Source organism: Haplochromis burtoni, unplaced genomic scaffold (genome assembly GCF_018398535.1).
Source record: "Haplochromis burtoni strain Fernald_Lab_line unplaced genomic scaffold, NCSU_Asbu1 Contig_27, whole genome shotgun sequence".
Classification (NCBI taxonomy): Eukaryota; Metazoa; Chordata; class Actinopteri; order Cichliformes; family Cichlidae; genus Haplochromis; species Haplochromis burtoni.
The window spans coordinates 1,123,855-1,146,972 of NW_024582388.1; the positions used below are offsets into that span (position 1 = coordinate 1,123,855).

Sequence of the window (23,118 nt, forward strand, 5' to 3'; positions counted from 1 at the left end):
TTTTTTTTTTTTTTAAAGAAATCTGTTCCCCTTAAGTCATATTGACTCTCTCTGACTTTGAACAGCTTCTGAGTACTGGGGCAAAGCAAGTTATTTTGTGCTTTATACATTATCTGTGCCATTTTATATTCAACTAAATCATAAAATTTCAGGGTATTCAGATTAATAAACAAAATGTTAGTTGGATCTATATAGTTTGATTGGTTTATGATTCTTATAGCTCTTTTTTGTAACTTGAAAATAGGAAGAGTGTTCGTTTTATATGCATTACCCCATATCTCCAGACAGTAAGTCATATATGGAAGCAACAGAGTACAATAAAGTGCGTATAATGATTTTTTGTTCAGGACATGCTTTGTTTTGTAGAGAAAATCAATGGTTTTTGACATTTTTGTTTTCACATGGTTTATATGAGACTTCCAACTCAGCTTATCATCAACTATCACTCCAAGAAATTTATTTTCGTACACTCTTTCAATTTCAATTCCATTAACCCTGATTTTAGATACAGTTGTCATTTGTCTAGTGCCAAAAATAATCAATTTTGTTTTCTTTATATTTAACGATAACTTATTTACATCAAACCAGTTTTTTAATATATTTAACTCCTTTTCCGCTGTAGTCAGAAGCTGTTCTAGGTTTTTACCTAAGCAGTACAGAGTGGTATCATCAGCAAACAATACACATTTTAACAGTTTGGAAACATTACATATGTCATTTATATATAATATAAATAATTTAGGGCCCAGCACAGAGCCCTGAGGAACACCACAAGTTACCTTCAACTGCTTAGATTTTACATTATTGAATTCGACATATTGATATCTTTCATCCAGGTAACTTTTCATCCACTTGTATGTTATCCCTCTTATGCCATATCTCTCTAGTTTATTCATTAATATAGAATGATCAATTGTATCAAACGCCTTTTTTAAGTCTATAAAAACACCAACAGTATATTCCTTATTATCTATTGCATTAGATATCCCTTCAACAAGTTCCATCACTGCCATCGAAGTGGACCTTTTCACTCTAAAGCCATATTGGTTATCACTTAGGAGATTAAGTTACTTTAAAATAGTAACTTAGTTACATTACTAGTTACTTCTCTCAAAAGTAACTCAGTTACTTCAAGTTACTCGTTACTTTCAAAGTAACTAGTTACTAGGGAAAGTAACTTTGGTTTTACTCAGAATTCTCTTGTTAATGTGTTGCTTCCATAACTTTGCCAGTCTTCTAGCTTGCTTACTTGCCACAGTGCACTGTGCCACCTACCAATAGAAAGGAAAAGATAATGTGCATATTTCCACGAGAGAAATCCCACGCCTGGACCGTCATTGACTGCTGCCATGATTCTAGCCTACGTCACAGCGTCATGTGCGCCTTTTACATCCAACACAAAAACTGCAGTCGTGGTGCTTTCGATTGTACTCAGAACTCGGAAATTCTGCCTTCTGAATAGGAAGATGTAGGTAACACCAGACTGCAGATGAGCTGCATACAGGGCTGGACTGGGACAGAAAATTGGCCCGGGCATTTTGACTAGAGACCGGCCCACCATTATAGGAAAAATCATAAAGCCTTTGAATGAAAATAAACACTGTTGTGACAGTGATGTACACTGTTCTGATGGTATATATGCATCAATCTATCAATCGTTTGTTGTAAGATTCAGATAATTATTTTTTAAAAGCGAGACATTTTAAATGAGAATAAGAAAGAAAAGTATTTCTTTGTGCCCCCTTTCCCTGTTAATGCCCTACATGCCCCCCTGGCAAAACTTTGCTAGATCCGCACCTGCACAGTTACCAGCTGTCAGCTACCTAAAAAAGGATCCTGGTGTTATTTGTCTCTCAGAAACAGTTCATAACTTCCCTTCAACTCATTCATGTCACCTAAAAGGTAAACCTGTTTCTCCATCACCTGTTCAGCTCTGATGATCCAGTAAGGACATCTCCTGGTTTCATCTTCATGTTTCCCTCTCACCAGATAACCAAACCATATCATGACCAGCAGCTTTACAGCTGTGGCTCCAGCAAACATCAGCTGATACTAGAAATTAATATTAAATAAATTCTAACAACAGCTGATCAAGCTTAAACATGCTGCTGTTGTTTAGCGCGACATCCGCTGGTTTCCTCTTTCTGGCGCAAAGTGAGCGATAAACAAACAAGAGAGAAAAGCCGATCAGCTGATCATTGATCAGTTTCATGATTGAAGTAGAAAGGAGAGGGAGGGAGAGATGAGAGAAGAAGAGGCAGCTGTGCAGCAAAGACACAGAATAACTCCAGCTTTGTGTCTTTTTCATTGTAGCTGAATTACGGGACAAACTGTTCCTTTTCACCTCAATAAGAAACGCGTAATATTTTCTCTGAATACCAGACGGGACGGTTGGCAACTCTAATAACTTATGAACAAAATAAAGTTCAACATCATTAACTTCATAGCACCACCCAGCTGTATAGAAACTCCGTCATGCTAGCTAGCACGCAGTACGGAAAAAGTCAGAATAACGAAAATAAACTCCACCTAAACTTGGTTCATATCTGACCCAGAGAGACTGCAGGTCATAACTTCTTACCTGAAGTTCAGTTCACACTTGGACCGGCGGCCGCCTCGGGTCTCTTTTCCTTCTGCGTCCCTTTTCCTTCATCCACCTGCTGGCCTCCACCACTTGCTAATGTTACTGAATCTGTGGAAGCTCCGCGATAGCCACCACACGAAGTAACGAGTAACGACCCTATCTAAATCCCAGTAACGACTAACGCGTTCCTGATTTTGGCATAATAACTAGTTACCGTGCTCGTTACCACAATAATAACGTAGTTACTGTAACGCGTTACTTAATAACGCGTTAGTCCCAACACTGGTTATCGCTTAGGAGATTATGCTTCTCAATATATTTATCAAGTCTATTAACAAATAACTTTTCTAAAATTTTTGAGAACTGTGGGAGTAGTGATATTGGCCTATAATTGGTAAACTGACATCTCTCTCCGTTTTTATGGATTGGAATAACTTTTGCTATTTTCATTTGTGAGGGAAACACACCAGTTTGAAAGGACAGATTACAAATGTATGCGAAAGGTTGCACTATATATTCTATAATACTTTTAACTAATATCATGTCAATACCAAAACAGTCAGTGGACTTTTTATTTTTTAATGTCTTCACAATGTTAATTATTTCTCTATGAGTTGCAGCACCAATAAACATGGAGGACACATTCTGAGTAATATGTTTATTTAGGTCGTTATTATTTCTTGACTCTGGAATTTCTTTTGCTAAATTAAAGCCAACATTTACAAAGAAATCATTAAATTCATTTGCAATGTCTTTAGTTTTATCAAGCACAATATCTTTATCTGTAAATAATCTGCTCTTTCACGTGATTCAGTTTATTTTGAAAAACCTCAACAGGATCTTCAGCTTTATTGTGAAAGGTTTATGTGGTACATAAACACGCGGACACGCAATGGTGTTACCGTCGTTGTTGCTAACAACAACACATAAAAACAGGCGCTTATCCGTCGGTAGTGTGGTTATTTTAAATATAAGAGAAAGAGAGAACTTTAAGAAATTAATATAGCCACTACAGTGACCATGAAAACGGTGAAAAAATATTGCTGTAAACAGTTTATTTTGCGACACCACGAAACAAACGATAGTGTAAAATGAAATGATAGACCTTTTTATATCGTCATCCGATATATATCGTTATATCGAACAGCCCTAGAGTCACCTGTTTACTTCTCTCTTTTTCAGGACACATCCAGTAAGTGTGCTGTCTGTTTCTCATATTACGTAATGGGAGTAAAATGAATAACACGTTTGTTGTTGTGAAATAGGCACATGGAGGAAAAGTAAGACCTTTGTTCTACACTTGCACATTTTTTTGTCAGCTAAACGGGAAAAGCCGTTGTTTAAGATGAAGATGTGTGTTTTCTCATGAAAATGGAAGCCATCACAGCAAAACATAAACAAGGAATGTCTATTAATGTCTTTCAAATTTGAATTTAGACCTTTTTATGTAATCTCAAAGTAGTTGTAAGTAAGTGTAAGTAAGTGGTTGGCTGTAAGTGATTGGTGTTTTGATTTCTGTAGCCATAGTTCATGAGTTTTTAACCGAAGGTCCATCTGACAACCACTGTTCATGATGCCAAAAATGTGTATTCCCTGACCAGTTGGTTGCTCGAGGTTGCTTGGAGTCATCGTGAAATTACTGCTAAAGCATCATCCAGGTGCTGCTAGAGACCTGTTGGTGATCCCTGCAACCACTGGTGTGTAAATATGTGCTATAAGTGTGGGAAAAGTGTGTACTCTACAACTGATTAACAAGTGGATGCTAGACGTTTGCTTTCTAGGTGATAACAACAGCAAGCAAGTGGGATACTGTACAGTACCAAGCACCTCCTTGGGGTTGCTTTGGTTGCAAGTTGCTGTAGGCTGAGTGGAAGACGCCAACTTGTCTGTAAATATTTGCAAATTACTCACTAAGCAGTAATGAAACTGTGAAAAGTGCAACACAGGAAATGGACACCATTTGGTTTCAAAGTAAAATACACTCTTCTTAAAGCAAAGTTTTCACACAAGTGAGCGCCTTTCATGAAGATTTTTGGCGACTGTTGCAACCATCTAGCAACCAAAGCAATTCCAAGGACTGTGGCACTGAAACCTAAGATGACCTGTTAGCTTTATGAGTTTATGGTGAGAGCCACAGGTTCCTCCCAAGAGCTCTTATTTTCATGTAGATTGTCTTACCTAAAACACACCTATAAACGTAAACGTCCACACACAGACCTAGACTCAGTATCGCCGACTACGTGTTGCCTACTAAGTACTGATTACCTCTATGGAAGACGGGTAATTAAAGCTAAATGGCTAAATATAGCCCTAAGTGTGATTAACAGTGATAGCATGTGATGTATGGTGCTCATTAGTTTGCTAGCTTACAACCCCCTCAACCCAGAACCCAGAACCAGCTTATCTACACACACACACACACACACACACACACACACACACACACACACCGTTGTGTGGCCGTTCAATTAAAGGAGTCCCCGTTTGCTTTTCAGCCTCGTCTTTATCTCCTTATCTCTGTTTGATGGCAGGAGTGGTGATCAATACAGGACGTAAAGTGTGTTGGTGCCATCTCCGTCAGATCAGGTTTCACAAGGATATGTTAGGCTGGTGTGTGCTCGGTTCAGGCTTGGTTTTCTACTTGTTATTTAGTCTAATGTGAGTTCCAAAAATTTATGTTGAGCTTAAAAATGTAGTGACCTTTCCTTTAGGCTCACAAAGGTAAGAGCTAAAACGATCAGTCGTGGTTACTTTACAAATATACAACTGGTTCACCAGATATGGTGCACAATATATCAGTGAGCATTGCTGAGCAGACTAACAGATTTTCCTTGTGCTATTTTGTATATTTTCTTTTAGCCAGCAGCACTGGCTTGTCTGGGTTGTTTACTCTGGTAACTGAAATGATAGAGACGGATCACCACACAGTTCGGCCCTGAAGCTGCTGTGTGAAAAACTGTCCATAGCTCACAAGGTTTATTCTGCAGAAACAGCCTCCGAGCTCGGTACAACTGTGTGGGGATTTCATATCAGAAAACATGATTTCAAGATCCAAAACCTTTTAGTCCTGGACAGCTGATTTTAAAAAAAGTAGGCCAGTTTGGATAAGAATGTTAGTGGGGATTGAATGTTTAGATATCTAACAACTGAATTTATGTATATATTTGTTACAGAATGATTTTAAGTTTGAAGAAGTGGTCAGGGCTAGTTTGTACTTCCAGTAATATTGAAATAGAAAGAACTCCTCCTGCAGTCTGTAGTTTACAGTGAACACCAGAATCTGCCTGCTGTTAGTGTATATACACCAAACTTGTCAGAGTGGTGGTGCAGTGGTGGTGCAGCCTTACTCTGGGGTCCTCTCACAGTTCTAAGACATGAATGTTAAGGAGTTGGTGATTCTAAATTGGCTGTAAGTGTGAATACAACGTATATAAAGCAGTCAATGACATGAGTGATAAGTTGATGATGATGATGATGGAGATTATTTTGTTTTTAGAGCGGGCAGCCTCAATGAGAAACGAAGCTGTGCTCATGCCGATAGATGTATTTTGCTCTACCCACCAAACCAGAGGATATTTAACTCTTACAGAGGTTTCAGTAATGGGTTCAGCGTGCAGTATCAGGTTTTTGGCCATAGGAAATGGTCTGTGTGTTTCTATTCACTTGGATTTTTTTTCTTTCTTTTTTTGTGCTGTATCAACATCTATCAGCTTTCAGCAGCTTAAATTAAACACACTTCTCACCCAGCTGAAAGACTGTCCGCACTCTCAGTGTTGTTGTTTTTTTAAAGCTCAGATATCCAGAATAGTCAGTTTAGTTGTCGCAGGTAAGTGAATGAGCAGATGGGGCTCAGTTGAGAACAAGGCTTCTCTAATTTGACAAGAGAAGATGAGCCTGAAATAAAACTCCACGGTGGGAGTCGATAGAAAAAATCTTTTATTTCATATAACCAGATTTAAATGATTGTAAAAGATAAATACATCAAATAATTGAGTCATAAATAACTAGTTAGTAGGTATTCATTAAGTAATTACTGAAATGAATTTGGAGGGGCAATACATTTTCACCAAAGTGATTTAAATACAGCAATAAAGAACACACTGACTGGTACGGCAGCAGCATCACTGCAGCCACACTGTTTCTCCCCTGAGGTTTGACTAATGGATGGACTCTCCTCTCCAGCAGCCTGGCTAAAATGTCTAAGCCATATTAGTGGAGAGAATGGGAGGTTTAAACCTGAGCCTTTGGAGAAGCCTTATGTGGGTCACCTGCTTCTATACCTGCTTGGCTTCTATAAACAACAGCATTTCAGTCAGGTTGAGGTCTGGACATGACTGGGTCATTGCAACACCTTGATTCTTTCCTTTTTCACCATCACTGTGCTTGATGGTTAGTATGAGGTGTTTGTGCTGATATGTTCTTTTGCCAAACATGACACTGTGCATTATGTCCATGCACCTTGACTTTGGTCTTGTCTGTCCAAAGAATACTGTTCCATAAGGCCATAACCTTTCCAAACAAGCCATGAACTTTAATATTTTACGTGCTAACCTGCAGAGTCTGAGTTGTAGCTCTTGAGTTTTTTCCAGTTTATCTGAGTATCTCGCAGTCTGCCAATGGGGTGAATTTGCCAATCCAGGGATAATTAGCAACTGTCTTAAGTGTTTTTCACATGTGGATAATGGACTCCAAATTGTTTGGAAATGGCCTTATGATCCTTCCCTGATTGATGGGCAGCAACAATTGTTTCATTGTTGTTAATGTCTTTCCTCCTTACCATTAAACCTCAATGCTCCAGATCAGATCAGAAGACAAATGTCTTCCAAAACCTGTCTTCAAGTTTATATTTAAGAAAAGAAATCAAAGATAAAAGTATATGGCTATGCAAAGTAAATATTTTGCAAGTACTGTTTCCGTACATGTGGCCAAAGTTCAGTAGAACTTGAGTTGAGTAAAAAGCGGTGTACTAGGGGAGTATCTTTCAGGGAATACGAGTCACAGCTCAGCCCTGCTCTCATTTTGGAGAATGAATTGCCTTCAGTGCCTCGCTCCCTCACTCCCTCCTGGCTCTGCCTGATTGCCGTTTTCATTTGTCCGTTTGGCCTCGACTCAGGCTGCACACTGCTTTCCCCCCACATGTTTTCTATTGTCTGGATTAAAGTGAAATGGATAGTAGGTCATCAGTGTGACTGGGATTGTTTCACACTGGTCTGAGCTGTCCCCAATTCTATTACACAGTAATCCTAAATGTGTGCTTTCTCACAAATGAATGTGTTTTTGTGTCAGATTGAGTTTTGAATGAGAAACTGAATGAACGAAACGGCACGAAGGTGTTTTTTGGAGTGGATGTTTGAAAGGTTTGGGAAGGTTGGCTCGCACCTGGTCAGTGTCGGGTCTCCTTCCCCTGTGTTTAATACATCTCCTTCTCCTTTGTGTGTTTTTTGTGAAACTCATTGAGGTCAAGGTTACTGCGTGCTCTGCCTGAGCTCACCCAGTCTCTGTGGGAGTTTGGGGTTGCATTGCTCGTCTGGCAACCTCAGCTAATCTTAGTCACATCAGTCACACATCCAAACCACTGCCCCTTTGGCTTGTGCTGCTCAGATTAACACTTTTCCACAAAGACTAATTGTTGCAACACTCTTTTCTGAGTACAAAAATGAGTCAAATTAAATTAAAAAGCAAGAGAAAGTTTTAAACAATCAGACATCTTGAACTTTACGCTATTTTACGCAGACTTAAGTAATTAAGGATTGCACACTGTCGAGAAAACAAAGTAAAAGTATGTAGGGAAAAGTGGCGTTTGTGGGCAGTAAACGTGTTTCGTATTTGTTTCGTTCATAGTGCACGCTTCGAATTTGCTTTACACAACTTCCTCTAGTCTCTGGGAGCTCTTCTCCAGTGATTTCCCACAAAGTCTTAAATTTGTGTTTCTGAACCTTGTAGATGTGAGTGGATTGGAGTGATATCTGGTGACTGTGAAGGAGTGTTTCAGAATAACGAAACACTTTTATATCCAGCACTTCTTGCATTAACTGCATTGTGAAGTTAATGCAAGAATCTAGTAGTGGCTCTGAATACACATTTAATGCTCCAAGGACAGCGATGTGTTGAAAGGGAAGCTTTAGAAAAGCAAGTGTACTCTGATGTCAGTTATGACGTTTTTAATAGAAATATATATTTTTGGAGGATAGATTTATTACACACAAAGTGAGATAGGACTCATTGTGATGCATGAGACTTTCCACTGTGTTTTAATTGGAGGATGTCGTCCCTGCGTTGATGCACTATTCCTCAGCGGTCCTTGTTGAAAGAGCTACAGAAGCTACGTTAGGAATCTCAGGAGGTTGTAGTTGAGGAAGGCCATCATTTGTGTCGTGTGTGGGAGCTTTGAACAAACCGGAATTGGTTAGGTTTAGACACTATGAGCAGCTTGGTGTTTATATGTGATGCCAAGAGGTTCGTTTACGTGCACCCGTACGTGACAAGTTAGAAGTGACAGGCTCCTCTGTATATTGCCCTAAACTGATTAGTCAGGCACAGATGCTAGATACTAATCAAATTTCAGTTTTGCCAATGATTTTTGCTTCTAGCTATTACAAAAACAACATTTTTGTGAGCTTTCTGCCAACAGTATGTATTTGGGGAAAGTAAATCTAACATTTTTTATTCTGTGAACCCATAATGATAATAAAGGATTCTTATTCTTAACAAGGTCACCTGATTTACTTTTAGCAGCTTGGAACAGCTAACTCTTTGTCGCTCCGTGACTACTGTACAGTTCCCCTGGCACATCCCATCTGCATCCACAGACATCCTGTGGCGAAGGCAGACCGAACGGCATTTGCCTTTCCGAGACCATCAAATACATCTCATAATCGGGGCCTAACTCCCTACCAGATTCCCCACCATCGTCATCCCCATTTTCACTCAGTTCTCCTTATTTTCAGTATTTAATGTCCTGGGAAATAAGACGGTCTTTACTGTTCCAGTTGGTTCTAAAGGTCTCGGATTCATACCAGAGGCTGTGTTTTAAGCCACATGCTTTTCCTTTTGTTAATAAAAGCTGAGGAAAATACCATATATCCTACCAGATATGTGATAATGTACCTTTTTATATGACCTCGCCGTACAGCTTTCCACCACCAGCTACATTAAAAACTTTCACGAACCTCTCAGTTTACAAGTCAAACGTCTTCTTTCCCTACTTTTGATAAATTGCTCTCGCCGCCTTCATGTATATGTTACTGATGTAGCAGAAACCATGTAACCATAACTCTTGTCACAGCGTTTTCACCTTTTTTAGGGTTCTAAAGAAAGACATAATGTACAGTCGGTTTCCTGCTTTTACCTAATGAACCTGTCAAGAGTCGTGTTCCTCCTGTTTCCCAAACCTCAGATTTCATGAGTGAAAGAAATGGATGTAATGACAAAATAAGTATGTGCTTCATTTTTAAATATTTAAAGTAAATATCTATTTTCAAATAAGAAATGATCTAAAGTTCATCTTTTAAAAACTTGGAGTTTTATCATACTGTCATCTGAGGTTTTAAGTTGCAACCATTCTTTAAAACTGATGGTGTGTCTCGTCTTTTCCCGCATCGCTAGATATCTCATTTTGAAACTAAACTCCTCACATAAATACTGTGGTATACTGACCCAGGAGTAACATTGGTCACTGCCTGTCTGCACCGTGTGGGTTTTGGCTCGGGCGAGCTGATGGTGAGGGCTTTGATGGCTGTTGCTTTTGGGAAAAGGCCTGTTGCAACCTCGCACTTTCGACATAAAGTGTGTAACCAAGAAAATTTGTTCCAGGCTGCTGTTTCTTGACCTGAGAGGAGAGTCAGGACGACATGCTTTGGATTACACAGCTGTGTAGGTGAAAGTTTAGCGGTTACTTCCTTCATTTCGCTGGCGGTTTTCCTTTTTGCCCTCTTACTTCCTGGTCTGAAACTGGTATAATGTAAGCCAAAGAACTGAAAGGTTTTGATTCCCAGAATCAGGGTAATCTTTGATGGCGAAGAATAACTCAAAAGAAACGTTTGAGCTCTTTGATTTTGGCTTGAAATAGCCTTCTACCAATATTTATATCTGAAAAATTTCAATTCCTTTCATACGTTATTACATTTTTAGCCTTTAGCTTCATTCTGGACTGTCAGTGCACCAAACCAGCAGAACATAAACGCAAACTGGGACCTGTGAAAGTAGATAACAATCTAAGATACCAGTGTCTGCTTGTAATTTGACGAGCAGTGCCCATGCATTAGAGAGTTAACACATAAAGAGAGAATTTGTTAAACTGAAAATTACTAATAATAAAAATAATCAGTTTTATCACCATTTTTAATCCTGTCTTTCATTTATAATTTCAGCGACACATTTGGTATCGTGTCAGGATCCAACGTCTTGTCATTTGCAGTGTGTATGACAAGCATAATTTCCCCTCTGCTCAAATAATCAGTCGAGCTCACTTTCGTTTTATGCGTCTGCGTTTATTGATATATACAGTTTAGATTAAATAAATCTTATGAAAGAACAGAGGAGCAATGTGGAGCTTGACATGAGGGAAAATGCGGTCTGTTGATGTAATATAATTCTATGTGAAACTGTAATGACTTGACGTTATTTTATGTGACGGGGGAATAAATCAAATGCTCGATAGATGGAGGCTCAACTTGGAAAGATTTATGTTTTGGAGTTGATAGCCAGAACTAAGGCAAGTGTAACTTTTGGACGGTCGCACCGCAATAGCCTGGGGAATTTCGATGAAATAAAAATGGGCAATTGCTGATGTGGCACAAGCGGTGACTGCGTCTTGCTAAATTCAATCCTCTCCCCAACACACATCCGTGAGGATTAATTCCCCTTTGAGAAACCTCTGGTTTCCTCTCTCTGGCCCCGCTGCCAGCATATTGTTCTAGCCAGAGTTATGATGATGATTTACGAGCTGAAAGTGACTGCTGAAAAGTGGGCTGACTCACACTTTCCACTGTAATTTGCTCTTCAGTAATTGTTAGTTTTTGAGTATATAAAGGAATCTAAGTGCAAGAAAGGGGATACAAGTTGATAAAAGTATCGAAGGACAGCATTTGGCAAATCTGCTTAACACATATTATCTCATTGTTATTGTGATTTTACAGTGTGTAAATAAAGTTGGATTAAACTGATTCACCTGAATTAGTTCATAACTGCTCTAGTATTCCATACTGTGATTTCTACAGTTGCACACAAGTTTCCCTGAGAATTTACTGTTGCTGTGTTAGCCAACGTCCTGCTATATTTTTGCTATGTGACATCAATCTGTGCTTTAAAAAGGGATTTATAGAATGAAGAGAGAGTTGCATCTTTTTCCAACATTTCAGAGGCTTTACTTAAATTATGTTAGGGAGGCAGTACAGCCCGTCAGCAAATTATGTTTTTATTGGACTTGTTTTAGAGAAAATTGTTCCAAAATACCTCTTTGCTAACTCTTAACTGTCATCTGCTTGGGTTTTTTGGTTTTTGATTGATTGATTGGTTGATTTGTTTATTTATTGTTTGTTCATATGAAGACCAGAATCAGCCATTTTTTCCACCTGGCATACACCCATTGTTGCTAACATGATCCAGCTTATGACAAGTGTGACCGCCATGTGTAATATTCCTGACTTGCTAGGTGCTATTTTCTGGTTTTCTTAGCTCTAGCAGTCTGTGTACAAACTTAGTCTATATCTAGGTCTGCTATTTGTGTGTGTGTGTGTGTGTGTGTGTGTGTGTGTTGTAGGGCTGCCACAAACGATTATTTTGATAGTCGACTAGTCACCGATCATTTTTGCGATTAGTCGACTAATCACATCATCATCCATTGGACATAAAACGTACAGCTTATTGCACCAGCAGCATCTGCTCTTATATAACTATCATTAGCTTACAGCTTTAAGTGTTTCAGGTATGTGCTAACTAAAGATAAAGACAAGATGATAGTTTATTAAATTTTAATGAAATCTGCAGGTTGTTTCAGTGAAGTTTAATAAACTCCTTGCTATCTAAAATATAACAGGACACCGGAGTATATTCTGGAGCATCTCACACTTCTGATAATCAGCTGTCTGCTTGACGTTTATTCAGCTGTGTAAAAACTAGAACTTTAATCTCAGCCAAACAGATTTACTCAGGAACAAATAAAATACTAAAAAAAAGCCAAACAATAACATTTTTAAGTTATCTAAGTGACTCATATATCATGTTTAACCTGAGTAGCAAAAGACAGCGGTGGGTTTGAAAACGATTTGCCGGGAGTCCGGTGTTCTCACGGCTCTAGTGATCCTTGTCCCCGGCTAGCTATCGAGCTAGTGGGTAACAGACGTCTCTGAAAACGTCGGAGCGCTTTTGAAAATATGTGGTGTCTTGATAAACGGAGCAGATATTTGAGGTTTACACAGCTACATTCTCGCCTGAAAATATGTTAAACGTTTATTTTGTGACCCAGAAAGAATAATAAGAGTAATATTAAAACTAACTAGCTGCCGCCATTGTTGGAAACTGAGCTGGGCCGCGCTATGAATTCTGGGACACAGCTTCTTCTTCTTCTTCTTCTTCTTCTTCGGGGTTTAACGGCAGCTGGCATCCTTGTACATGCAGTGCTGCCATTTTCTGTTTCAGTCCGTTATTACACTCTTAAATCCTGCTACTTATTCCTGCGTCTTTTGTGATCTTACAAAGCTTCAAAGGTCGCGTCGACTATTAAATCAGTCGTCGACGATTTTGATAGTCGACGTAATCGTGACTAGTCGACTAATCGTGGCAGCCCTAGTGTGTTGCAGTGTTTACTGTTAGCTCCATCTCTGATTTATTCTGCTCAGCTCAGTGGGCAAGAATATCAGCAGTGCATAGAAACCTCAGGTCAACTCGAGTTTTGCAGGTGTAATTGCAGAGCTATGCAGAAATGTAGCACATAATAAAGCCGGATGGATTGCAAATCATTTTCATTTGGATTTTATAATTACCATAAAAGTTCTTTCCTTTAATCTGAAGTCCTTTAGTTTCATATTTCTTTTGTTATTAGATTCTTAATAACACAAATGGCAAGTTACACAAAGGAAAAGTTGCAAATGTAGTTGTTTTCGATAAGTACTCTTACTTTGAAAGACAAGTGAAAAATACACAGTGCCTTGCAAACAGCAGGTTACATATTTATTTTTGTTGTCTTCCACATATTGACACAGTTCCACAGACCAATCAACACCTAATTCTCACTCTACATCCTCTGTTTTTCTCAGAACCTTGCTAATTGGATGTCACCCTTGTGTTGTTGTGTGTGTGCGCCTGTGAGCGTGCGCTCCTATGCGTTTAAGCAGCTCTCCTGTGGCAGGGTCAGGGCTGCGCTTGTCAACAAACCTCAGCAATTAGCTTTGACTCGGGGCTGTTTCTTAGCTCGCAGACAACAATTCAAAACCTCCGACAGAAATAACACGTAACCTCGAGGGAGCATCTGTCAGTCACAACGCTGCCCTGTACTGCTGAAGCTACGGCATATTCACTTATTTAAAACCCATGTTTGGTCAGTTTCCAAGGGAAGTCTGGCAACAGCTGATGTTCCCTTTGACCTTATTCAGCGTGTAAAGTAATAGCAGCCAAAAGCCAAATCCACCGGGACACTGAAAGTCAACTCGGATTATAAGTAATGTATTTTTAATTTTTGTTTAAACATTTTTACTTTACTGTGCATTTTAGCGTTACGTATGACACTCGAGCGGAACATTAAGCTTGAAGTCTTGTGCTGCATTCAAATGATGGACATGTTAGTAGGAAATATGACATTCCAAACCACCAATCTTCTGCTCATATTGTTACGACTTAAATAATTCCACCCTTCCAAAGTTTGGCGCATGCCGCTTGCTGCAATCTGATACAAGCTTTTCATGGGAATGCAAATTAAGACTTGAATGCATATTTTGGGGTTTAAAAAAATACTCTTGGGGACTTTTCTTGAACAGCATTTATTCCTGACAGTTCCTTCTGAAAGCTTGAGGCGTGTTTGCTAGTTAAGTGTTTTTTTAGCAGCTACACTCTTGCAACGTTTGTGTCTTATTGGTGTACCCCGCAGCAAGCGTTTGTTTTTGTACTGAAAAATGTTTATTACTATCTACTCATCTGCATATGGATGTATTCACTGTAAGCAAATGGTCCCGTACATGCGCAATTTGTATGCCGTGTAGAAAACAATGCAATGCAAATACTTCCAGTGACTGTTTCTGGGTTTCAATAATTTAAATTATGCGAAAAACTTTGAGGTCCCTGCAGGCTTTTTTAGGCGTCAAAGACTGGGAGCTTAATGCCATAGAATAATAATAATGCAGAAAAGCGTCAGGGATAATGGGCGAATGTGATTAACGATCTGCCCAAAATGGCTTTAGCGGCAGATATTTGTATGTCTCAACAGGTTTTATGATTGCTGCTGTTTTTTGTCAGATATCCCAGCGCTGTACGGCTTTTATTTTTGCAATGCTAATTGCTGCAGATTATTTCTACTTTGAGCGATATCAGGTAAGCTCAGCCTGAACACATTTTTAGTGCCCGCTGCAGCTGAACCGATTACCATGTAATAACAGCCACATGGGCTGAAAAAGCACATGGGGTTGAGAGCTCTTCTTCTGTGGTGCCCTCGGGGAGTAGCCCGGGGAGGCAGGGAGTTTGCTGACTCAGCCCTTGTGGCCTGAACTGAGCTTTAATGAGGGAGCAGCAGACTACACTCACAGGTTTATATAGATTTGTACACATAAAACACACAATTACAAACACACAGCACACACTCCGTTTTCTCATGAGTCTCACTAAAGCGCACACACGCTCGCACCTGAGCACACACACCTGTTTTACTTGTCAGTCCACTATTTTCACCTCTTCTTCTTTCTTTTCTGTCTTTATTCGCACTTTCATTACTTCTGCAGCGCACACATAGCCTCGCCCTTTGACCTTTGTAATCCTCATTAACGTGCGCTCACATTAGCCTCTGGCTGTAGCGAGCTGTAATTTGAAGTAAATGTGTTTGCGTTTATGTAAAGGGACTAATGGGGAAAAATGAGTGTTGAGGTCTGTAAATGTTTTTAAGTGTGTGTGTGTGTGTTTGTGTGTGTGCCCTGGAGAGTGTGTTTCTCTCACCAGGGGAGCCTGTCCAGCAAGCTATAAAACTCCACAGCTCTCAGGCTAAATGTGGCTGAAATGAAGGTTTAATGTGCTGGAAAAATGGTCGTTGGATTTGAATGGTGTGTGTGTGTGTTTTAATGGATTCTGTGGGTGTCTTTGTGTCTCTAGATGTAATTGTGTGTGTATCAATGCATTTCTTTTTATTTGTGTGTGTGTGTGTGTGTGTGTGTGTGTGTGTGTGTGTGTGTGTGTGTGTGTGTGTGTGTGTGTGTGAGAGAGAGATTTAGAGAACGTGATGTATTTTAATTTGCACTGTATGCAGCCTGAATGTCTTGAAGTGTTAATATTTTGTTCTTACAGTTTCTTTTCATCTTTAGTGTGATGAAGATGATGTTTGGACTTTGATGTTACTTGTGAGAATCATTGAAGCAATAGATGCACAACGACTCCACCATGGAATTGGTTTCATTTATTTTAGTCATACGTTACATACAAATATACTACTTTTAAAAGAACCCTCCAGTCATTTTGTACCGTACGCTCATAAACGGCGAGGTGTGACCCTTTAGTTCCCCGTCTATGCCCATAAAAAAGTCAAAAACTGCATGGAATAGAAATTTGGCTGATCTTCTTTGGTCATTTCTCCAGTGGCGCCCCTCGACCTTGGTTTGAGTGGCGGCTGTTTTTTTAAATCGCTGCTTGGATGTCCCGGTGTGACCACTTGCACTTGAGCGCTTGCGATGGACTCTTGTCATCGCTGATCAGAATTGGGTCAGTTTGAAACAGAATTTCTCTCTTGGTTGCCCGTAGTGAAATTAGACCGTGTTTCTGCACGGTGTAAGATCAGAACTTCCTGAGATTAGTATAAAAGATTTTCTCCTCTGACTGCAGTCGAAGCGAGGCTTCTTATGTAGACACCTTCGCTTGTAGTGATTGTTTTGCTTTCATACTCCTGAGTGTTACCTTACTGATTAGCTCTAGCCCATGATATTAAAAGCAGTATTCATGATGCATATGCAACTAAAATTGTTGATTAAAGAACTGCTTGCTTCGAAGAAGTGAAGTGCTTCTCCTTTTGAATTCCCTCCTCTTATAAATGTTAAACTGGCTTCATTTGAAACTCTTCCTCTAAGAGGAAAATCTATTTCTGACGCTAAATAAAATCGATAAACCTGGAAACCCTTATTACTGATCTTCAAAGAGCCCTTGCAAAAACATATCTTTTTTTCACACACAGCATGGTATTTTAAAAATATATATATTTTCCTTGAGGTGAAATTAGAATGTTGTCTGTGGCTAGCTGCTTTTGGTCAGTTTTTCTTTCAAGTTCAGGCGTGTCCTTTGGTTAGGATCATGTCAATAAACCCAGATAAAGTGAAGTGATGTCTTGAAGATGTTTGAGCGGTTGAGCACGTGTGCTAGTTTTGAATGTGGTTAATATTTTGTGCATTAGGGGCAAACCTTATCACAGTCGTGCTTCTGCATCAGATCTCACCTCGAGGGACGCTCGGATCACATCCCTTGAATTGGCACGTGTTGGATGGATTTTTCATTTTCTCCTCAGCTAACTGAAGCCAGCTGAGCACAGAGTCGCAGAGAGATGGCATGAATGTAATCTTTAATCTAATAAAGGGACTCTGCAGAGGCTGGAATTAATCAGATCTGTGAGGTCTTTGAACATAAAGACGTGGAGTGAAAGACGAAGCTTTTTGAGTGGAGGGAGAATATGATTGGACATAATGAGTGTGTCTCTGTCATAGAATAAAATAGGGGGGGGGGTCTAAATCACCTCAATTTTCCTTTGGACTTTATGTGCGGTCCCCGTGCATTTGAGCCGAGAAGGACCACCATGTCTTCTATTTATCTGTGCATGTTTTCAGGGAAGCCACTTCTACATTTATAGAACACCAGCTATGATTTGGACTTCCTGATTACACCCATTAGGACTGATTTTTGAGCCAGTGTGGTTCAGTTGGTGTTAATGCCTACCTTCAAAAATCACACAGTGTGCTGTGTTTTAATTATTCTTATTTGCCTCTTCCTGGATTAAATGGATTAAAATCAGATTTGCAGATAATGAAGTCTCTCCTTTCCCGTGTAGTTTTAAATATGGGGGGAAAAGCATGAATGCTGCTTAATTTCAAGTCTAAGGGAAAATGAGTGGGTATCGCTACAAAAGAGTCGTTCATCATTATCATCTTCTTCTTTTTAGGTGTTTATCATTTTTTGTTTCCTGTCATTGCACCTTCTTTGTAATTGTTCTCTATATCCAGATTACAGCTAAGCATTGTCATTCCATAAAGTTAAAAAATATATATTTTTCCTGTGCTATATTACTTCGATACTGCGGTGTAACATTAAGCTGCATATTTCTGAAATCTGACCTTTTGTGCTCTCTCCTCTGTTTTTCCTTTTTCCTGCAGTTAATAGCTATATATGATGAACAGGAACCCCATCATGGTGGTGATGGCACCAGTGCCAGCTCCACAGGCACCCAGAGCCCCGACCTGTTTGCTGCAGACCTCAGCGCAGGCAGTGGAGCCTCTGCTTTCCAGCCTTACCAGGCCGCCAGCGAGATCGAGGTCACGCCTTCGGCCCTGCGCACCAGTAAGTCGCGAGACTGGAGAACACGCGTTTCTGGATCAAATACCATTAGGGTTATTAGCACAGGCATGCATTATTTTGACAGATGGATCATTACCCTAAAGATACAATCAGGAACTGCAACATTGGCTGATTAATATTTAATTCAGTTCGTCTTATATTCCTCACGTTATCATCTTCATTGGAGTCAAATGTCATCAACCACAGCAGTATAGAGAAAACACAACAAATCACCTTATCACGTCCCAGCCGTACCGTCGCCCTGTTCATAAATTTTGTTAATTGGACAGGAGGTGCCTTTTTTATTTTTTATTTTCAGACACAGATAGCCGTTTGATCCCCGGCCAAAGTGGCTAATTGGTTCTATTCGCTGCCTCCTAAATCAAATGTGACGCTGAGGCCATTCACCTCTGCAGTTTCGCTGGCCAAGTCGCTTCTTCTACTGCAATTACTCTGAGTTTGGATGGGAAAGTGACTCGTGTAGGTGATTTGTCAATTCGGATCAAGCGAGATCTTTTGCACAGAAGCAAGCAAACATGTACACGCAAATATACAGAAAGACAACCGTCACCACCCGTCCATATTTCTATCAGACTACCTAAAGTGAAAGAAGTGTTCCTTCTATTTGTATTAGAATAATTAATAATTATGGTTTTATGGGCGCCAGTTTAGCTCAGTACGTTGAGCGGGCGACCACATGCCATGCAGCTGAGAGCAGCTGGCCCGGGTTAGCGTAGAGTCCGACCTGCAGCCCTTTGCCGCCAGTGTTGCCAACTTAGCGACTTTGTCGCTATATTTAGCGATTTTTCAGACCCCCTTAGCGACTTTTTTTTTTTTCTAAAAAAGCGACTAGCGACAAATCTGGCGACTTTTTCTGGTGTTATTGGAGACTTATTTATGACGACTTTTTGACGTGAAAGCGGGTATCGCTTTTACTCTCAACAAGCAGCCCGTTCCAAAGCGCTCACGGGCGGAGGATAGTCCTCCCCCAGCTGCTATCAGGGCAGAAGATGTTCACACCTATGCGTCCGAACTGCAAATGAATCGCGCATGAGCGAAGCCGCTGCTCCCGCACTGACTGTAACGCAGACAGTTCTTCTTTTACTGTTATGCTGTTTTGTGGATCAGGTTTACAACTACTTATAAACACACACACAGTGTAACTCCACCAGAGTGCCTATTTCGGGCCACTTTTGCCGGTCCAAGCCCAGATAAAGGAGCAGGGTTGGAATTGTGACATTACAAAAAGCAATAATTGCTAAAATAAATTTAATTTGTAGTTCTAAATAAATTCTAAATGCATTTAGGACATTTTTTACTCTGTCTCTTCCCTGATGTTATTTCTCTCTCCAACAACGTAGGTTACAATTATATTAGCATGACCAATTATGCAAATTAGGCGATGACGTCATTTAGCGACTTCTAGCGACTTTTAGGACAGCCAATAGCGATTTTCCTTGCTGAGGAGTTGGCAACACTGTTTGCCGCATGTCTGCCCCTGCTTTCCTGTCCTCTCTTCACCGTCTGTTGAATACAGTTGATATAAAAAAAAATATGGTTTTATTAATATAAAATTGAATAACAAAAATAGAGAAAATCATAAATTCAAAATATTTTTTTGGTCCAAAAGAAATGCGTCTAATTCATACCAAGTTTTTTTTTTTTTTTTTTTTTTTTAAATGAATAGGATGCAGACAAAAAGATATTAAAGTAAATCTATAGTTACAGACTGTATTAAAACAAATCGAAGGCTCATGTTTGCCTTTCTTTTTCTCTTTGTATTTATTTGTTTGTTGGTGCTGCGTTTTTGTGGTCTCTTTTGGAGGCGGGTAGTTGTCAGCTAATGCTAATGCTAGCTAGCTAGCTCAGTCTTATTTAGACAGAGAATTAGCGTGTTAGCATGTAGTGATCACAGCAGCACTGTAAAGTAGGCTCCTGCACTAAACTAGAAGTTTGATTAAGATTTTTCACTTTTAGCATAGAGCTTGTTTACCTGTAGACTGGATGTGTCGAGCACCTTTATGTGTAGTTATCAGAAAGAGTAAAAGTTAAAAGGAGTTTTTTTCATTACAATCTTTTAATTAGCACCAAAGCCCTCTACTGTCTTATTCACTAACGACCTTTGAAATAGCATTCACTGACAGAGACAGCACAATTTTCCTTTTCTCTTGGTCTCAAACACACACACACACACACACACACACACACACACACACACACACACACACACACACACAGTGTGACGGAGGTCACTTTAGCCCTAATTGCGTTTCTGGATGAGAATGCTGATTGTGAATTTTCAGTAAGAAATTGACATCTCTGCTACAATCACACCTGCCAGATACGTCCAATTTAACTTTCTTCATAATAAATTCTAACCCTGCTTAATTGACGACTCAGAATCTCATCAGCTGAATTTTAATGGGTTTTAAGAAAAATGTCTGACATGGAAGAGAAAGAATTCGATTATTTTTTTCATAAGCACCCTAATGAGACTAGCTTTCAATCACTGATTTATGTTGGAGAGAAGAGGAGATGAGAAGCGCTGGACTCTGTGGGGCTTTGCCAGTTTTCTTGTTCGGCCCAGGAGCTTAAAAGAAAAATGATTAAGCTTATTAGACAGAGAGCTCTATCGAAATTCACAAATGGATTGATGTTATTTTCTTGGCTTTGTTAAATTGAAAAACCTCTGCAGATAAGAAAATAATAATTAAGGGACAATACTACTGTTGTGGATGTGTGAGGCTTTCAGATGCCAACTTGAAAAAGATTGTATTTTTGAACATAGCAAAAAAAACTGAGCTTGGTGTACCCTGTGTGATTTTGCGCTATTCCACATGAGAGATGATCAAAGTGAAATAATTGTGATGATTTCTTTAGGTTTTTTTTCTCCAGAGCAGTAGTCTTTTGTTGCACAGTGATGGTGAAAGTTGGCTGTTGCATCTTGTCTTGTGATCAGAGATGGCCTGGGATCAAATGAAGGTTGGCCATCTCACAGCGTGATTGCTGCTTTGACCCGTGTCAACTAACAAAACAACAAAAATTGGGCATAAAATGATTTCACTCCATATCACACTGGTGCAAATGGTAAAAATCCCCAAAACAACCTGATATGAATAGACGGAGGTAAAAACAGAGCTCTGTTTGTGTCGGGGATGAAGAAGCATCATTTGTTTTGTGTGAACTAGCTGTAATGAAGACCAGCAAAAAAAAATTATTTGAGGAACTTTTTGCATACATCATACATTTGACATACATCAAAGTACGCTGTATGGGGACCGTAATCATGGCTTAGAGCAGTGGTCCCCAACCCCCGGGGACCGGTACCGATCCGCAAGAGTTGAGGCTCAGGTGTGAAATTTATGGTTTTCGGGTTTTTTATCGTTAACTCAGTTTCCCTGGGTCTTTTCCCGTGTTGTAGTTGTGTGTCTTATTTTGAAAGAAATATTTACCCATTACCATAGCGACCAGAGAGCATTAAGGGGCAGAGAGGAGGATGTTACTCTCAATGTTGTTGACGCATTTCAAGAGGACGCTGCTAATAAAGTTACACAATTACACAGTGAATTCATGTTTATTATTATATTTACAAAATACCACAGTTTTTGTCTTGATCATATTGTTTTATTTTATTATATTTATCCGCGACACTTTAAAGGCCGGTCCATGAAAATATTGTCTTACATTAAACTGGTCCCTGGGGCAAAAAAGTTTGGGACTGCAGCCTTAGAGTTCCCAAATCCCGTTTTTATGTGGGAATGTTATTGCCGAACTGCCCTGCATCCCTTAAATATTGCAATTACTTCTAAATGACATACCTGCTTTTAATAACTCCTCATTTAATTTGATTAGGTCTTGTACTCAAAGAGTTATGCAGACTTTGGTGTAATTTATTCTGTGTTTTGTTGCAGCTGCGTTCATGACATAGGTGCTGTCATTATGCACTTCTTTTTTTCTCACTTATGAGATGTCTGAAGTAGCGTGAAATTTGAGCTGGTGAACGGTATCTTAACCGGCACTCATTAACCAAGCTGTTGTGCTGTAGTTAGAATAATTGTTTTCTGATCACTGCATCTGACAAGATGAACAAAAGGTTAATGACTGCAGCTGTGCCGCGAGATCACAATGGCATTTAAGATGAGCGATGACAAAGAAGGGTAGCGACCTGTCTTTGTTTAAAGCATTGTGACTGCGTGAAAGCGCGAAGCTTTTTCCACAGCGCCGATGCAAATTCTATAGATGTGGGTTCGGGACACATTAGCCTTGACCGTGAATCGGTTCGAGGGAAGCACCCCTGCATCCTAATGCCTCCTGGGAGTTGCAGTTTCAGCTGTAGGTGTTGTTGAGACCTGTCAGGCAGCCCGCACTCTGTCCCCTCCTGAACTCCATCCCCCAGAGAGCCACTGCCTCCCACAGCTCAGAGCGATTCATATCCCACGCTCTGGATGACCCAGAAGAACCACCGAGCCAAGTACATGAGTGTACACATTTACACACTCTCATCAACCACTGTAGCTGTGGGCTCTAGTACTTCCAAACATAAACAACATTGGTCACTGATTTGTGCACATCCGAAATTAAAACTCATCATTAATGTGTATTCTTTACACAAGTTGAACACACACACAAAGATCCACTTAATGTGAACGCATCCTACTCTAAACAAAACTATTAGATGATCTCATGCGCAAACTCACCAGTTTGTCAGGAAACACAAATAAACAGGCACACTAACACACACACACACACAGACAAACGCAGTCAATCTAGTCTCACAATACACACACACACACACACACACACACACA

At 39.8% G+C, this 23,118-nt stretch overlaps 1 protein-coding gene across 9 annotated transcripts in view; it reads left to right on the forward strand.

Moving 5' to 3' along the window:
• The window catches only part of pard3ab (par-3 family cell polarity regulator alpha, b), a 249,552-nt gene that overhangs the window by 75,149 nt on the left and 151,285 nt on the right, over window positions 1–23,118 (forward strand). For all 9 annotated transcript variants that reach the window (XM_005918019.3, XM_042219040.1, XM_005918020.3 and 6 more), the window contains exon 3: window positions 18,130–18,313. In XM_005918019.3, the coding sequence (XP_005918081.1) occupies window positions 18,130–18,313 (184 nt within the window). The remainder of the gene's footprint in view (window positions 1–18,129; window positions 18,314–23,118) is intronic.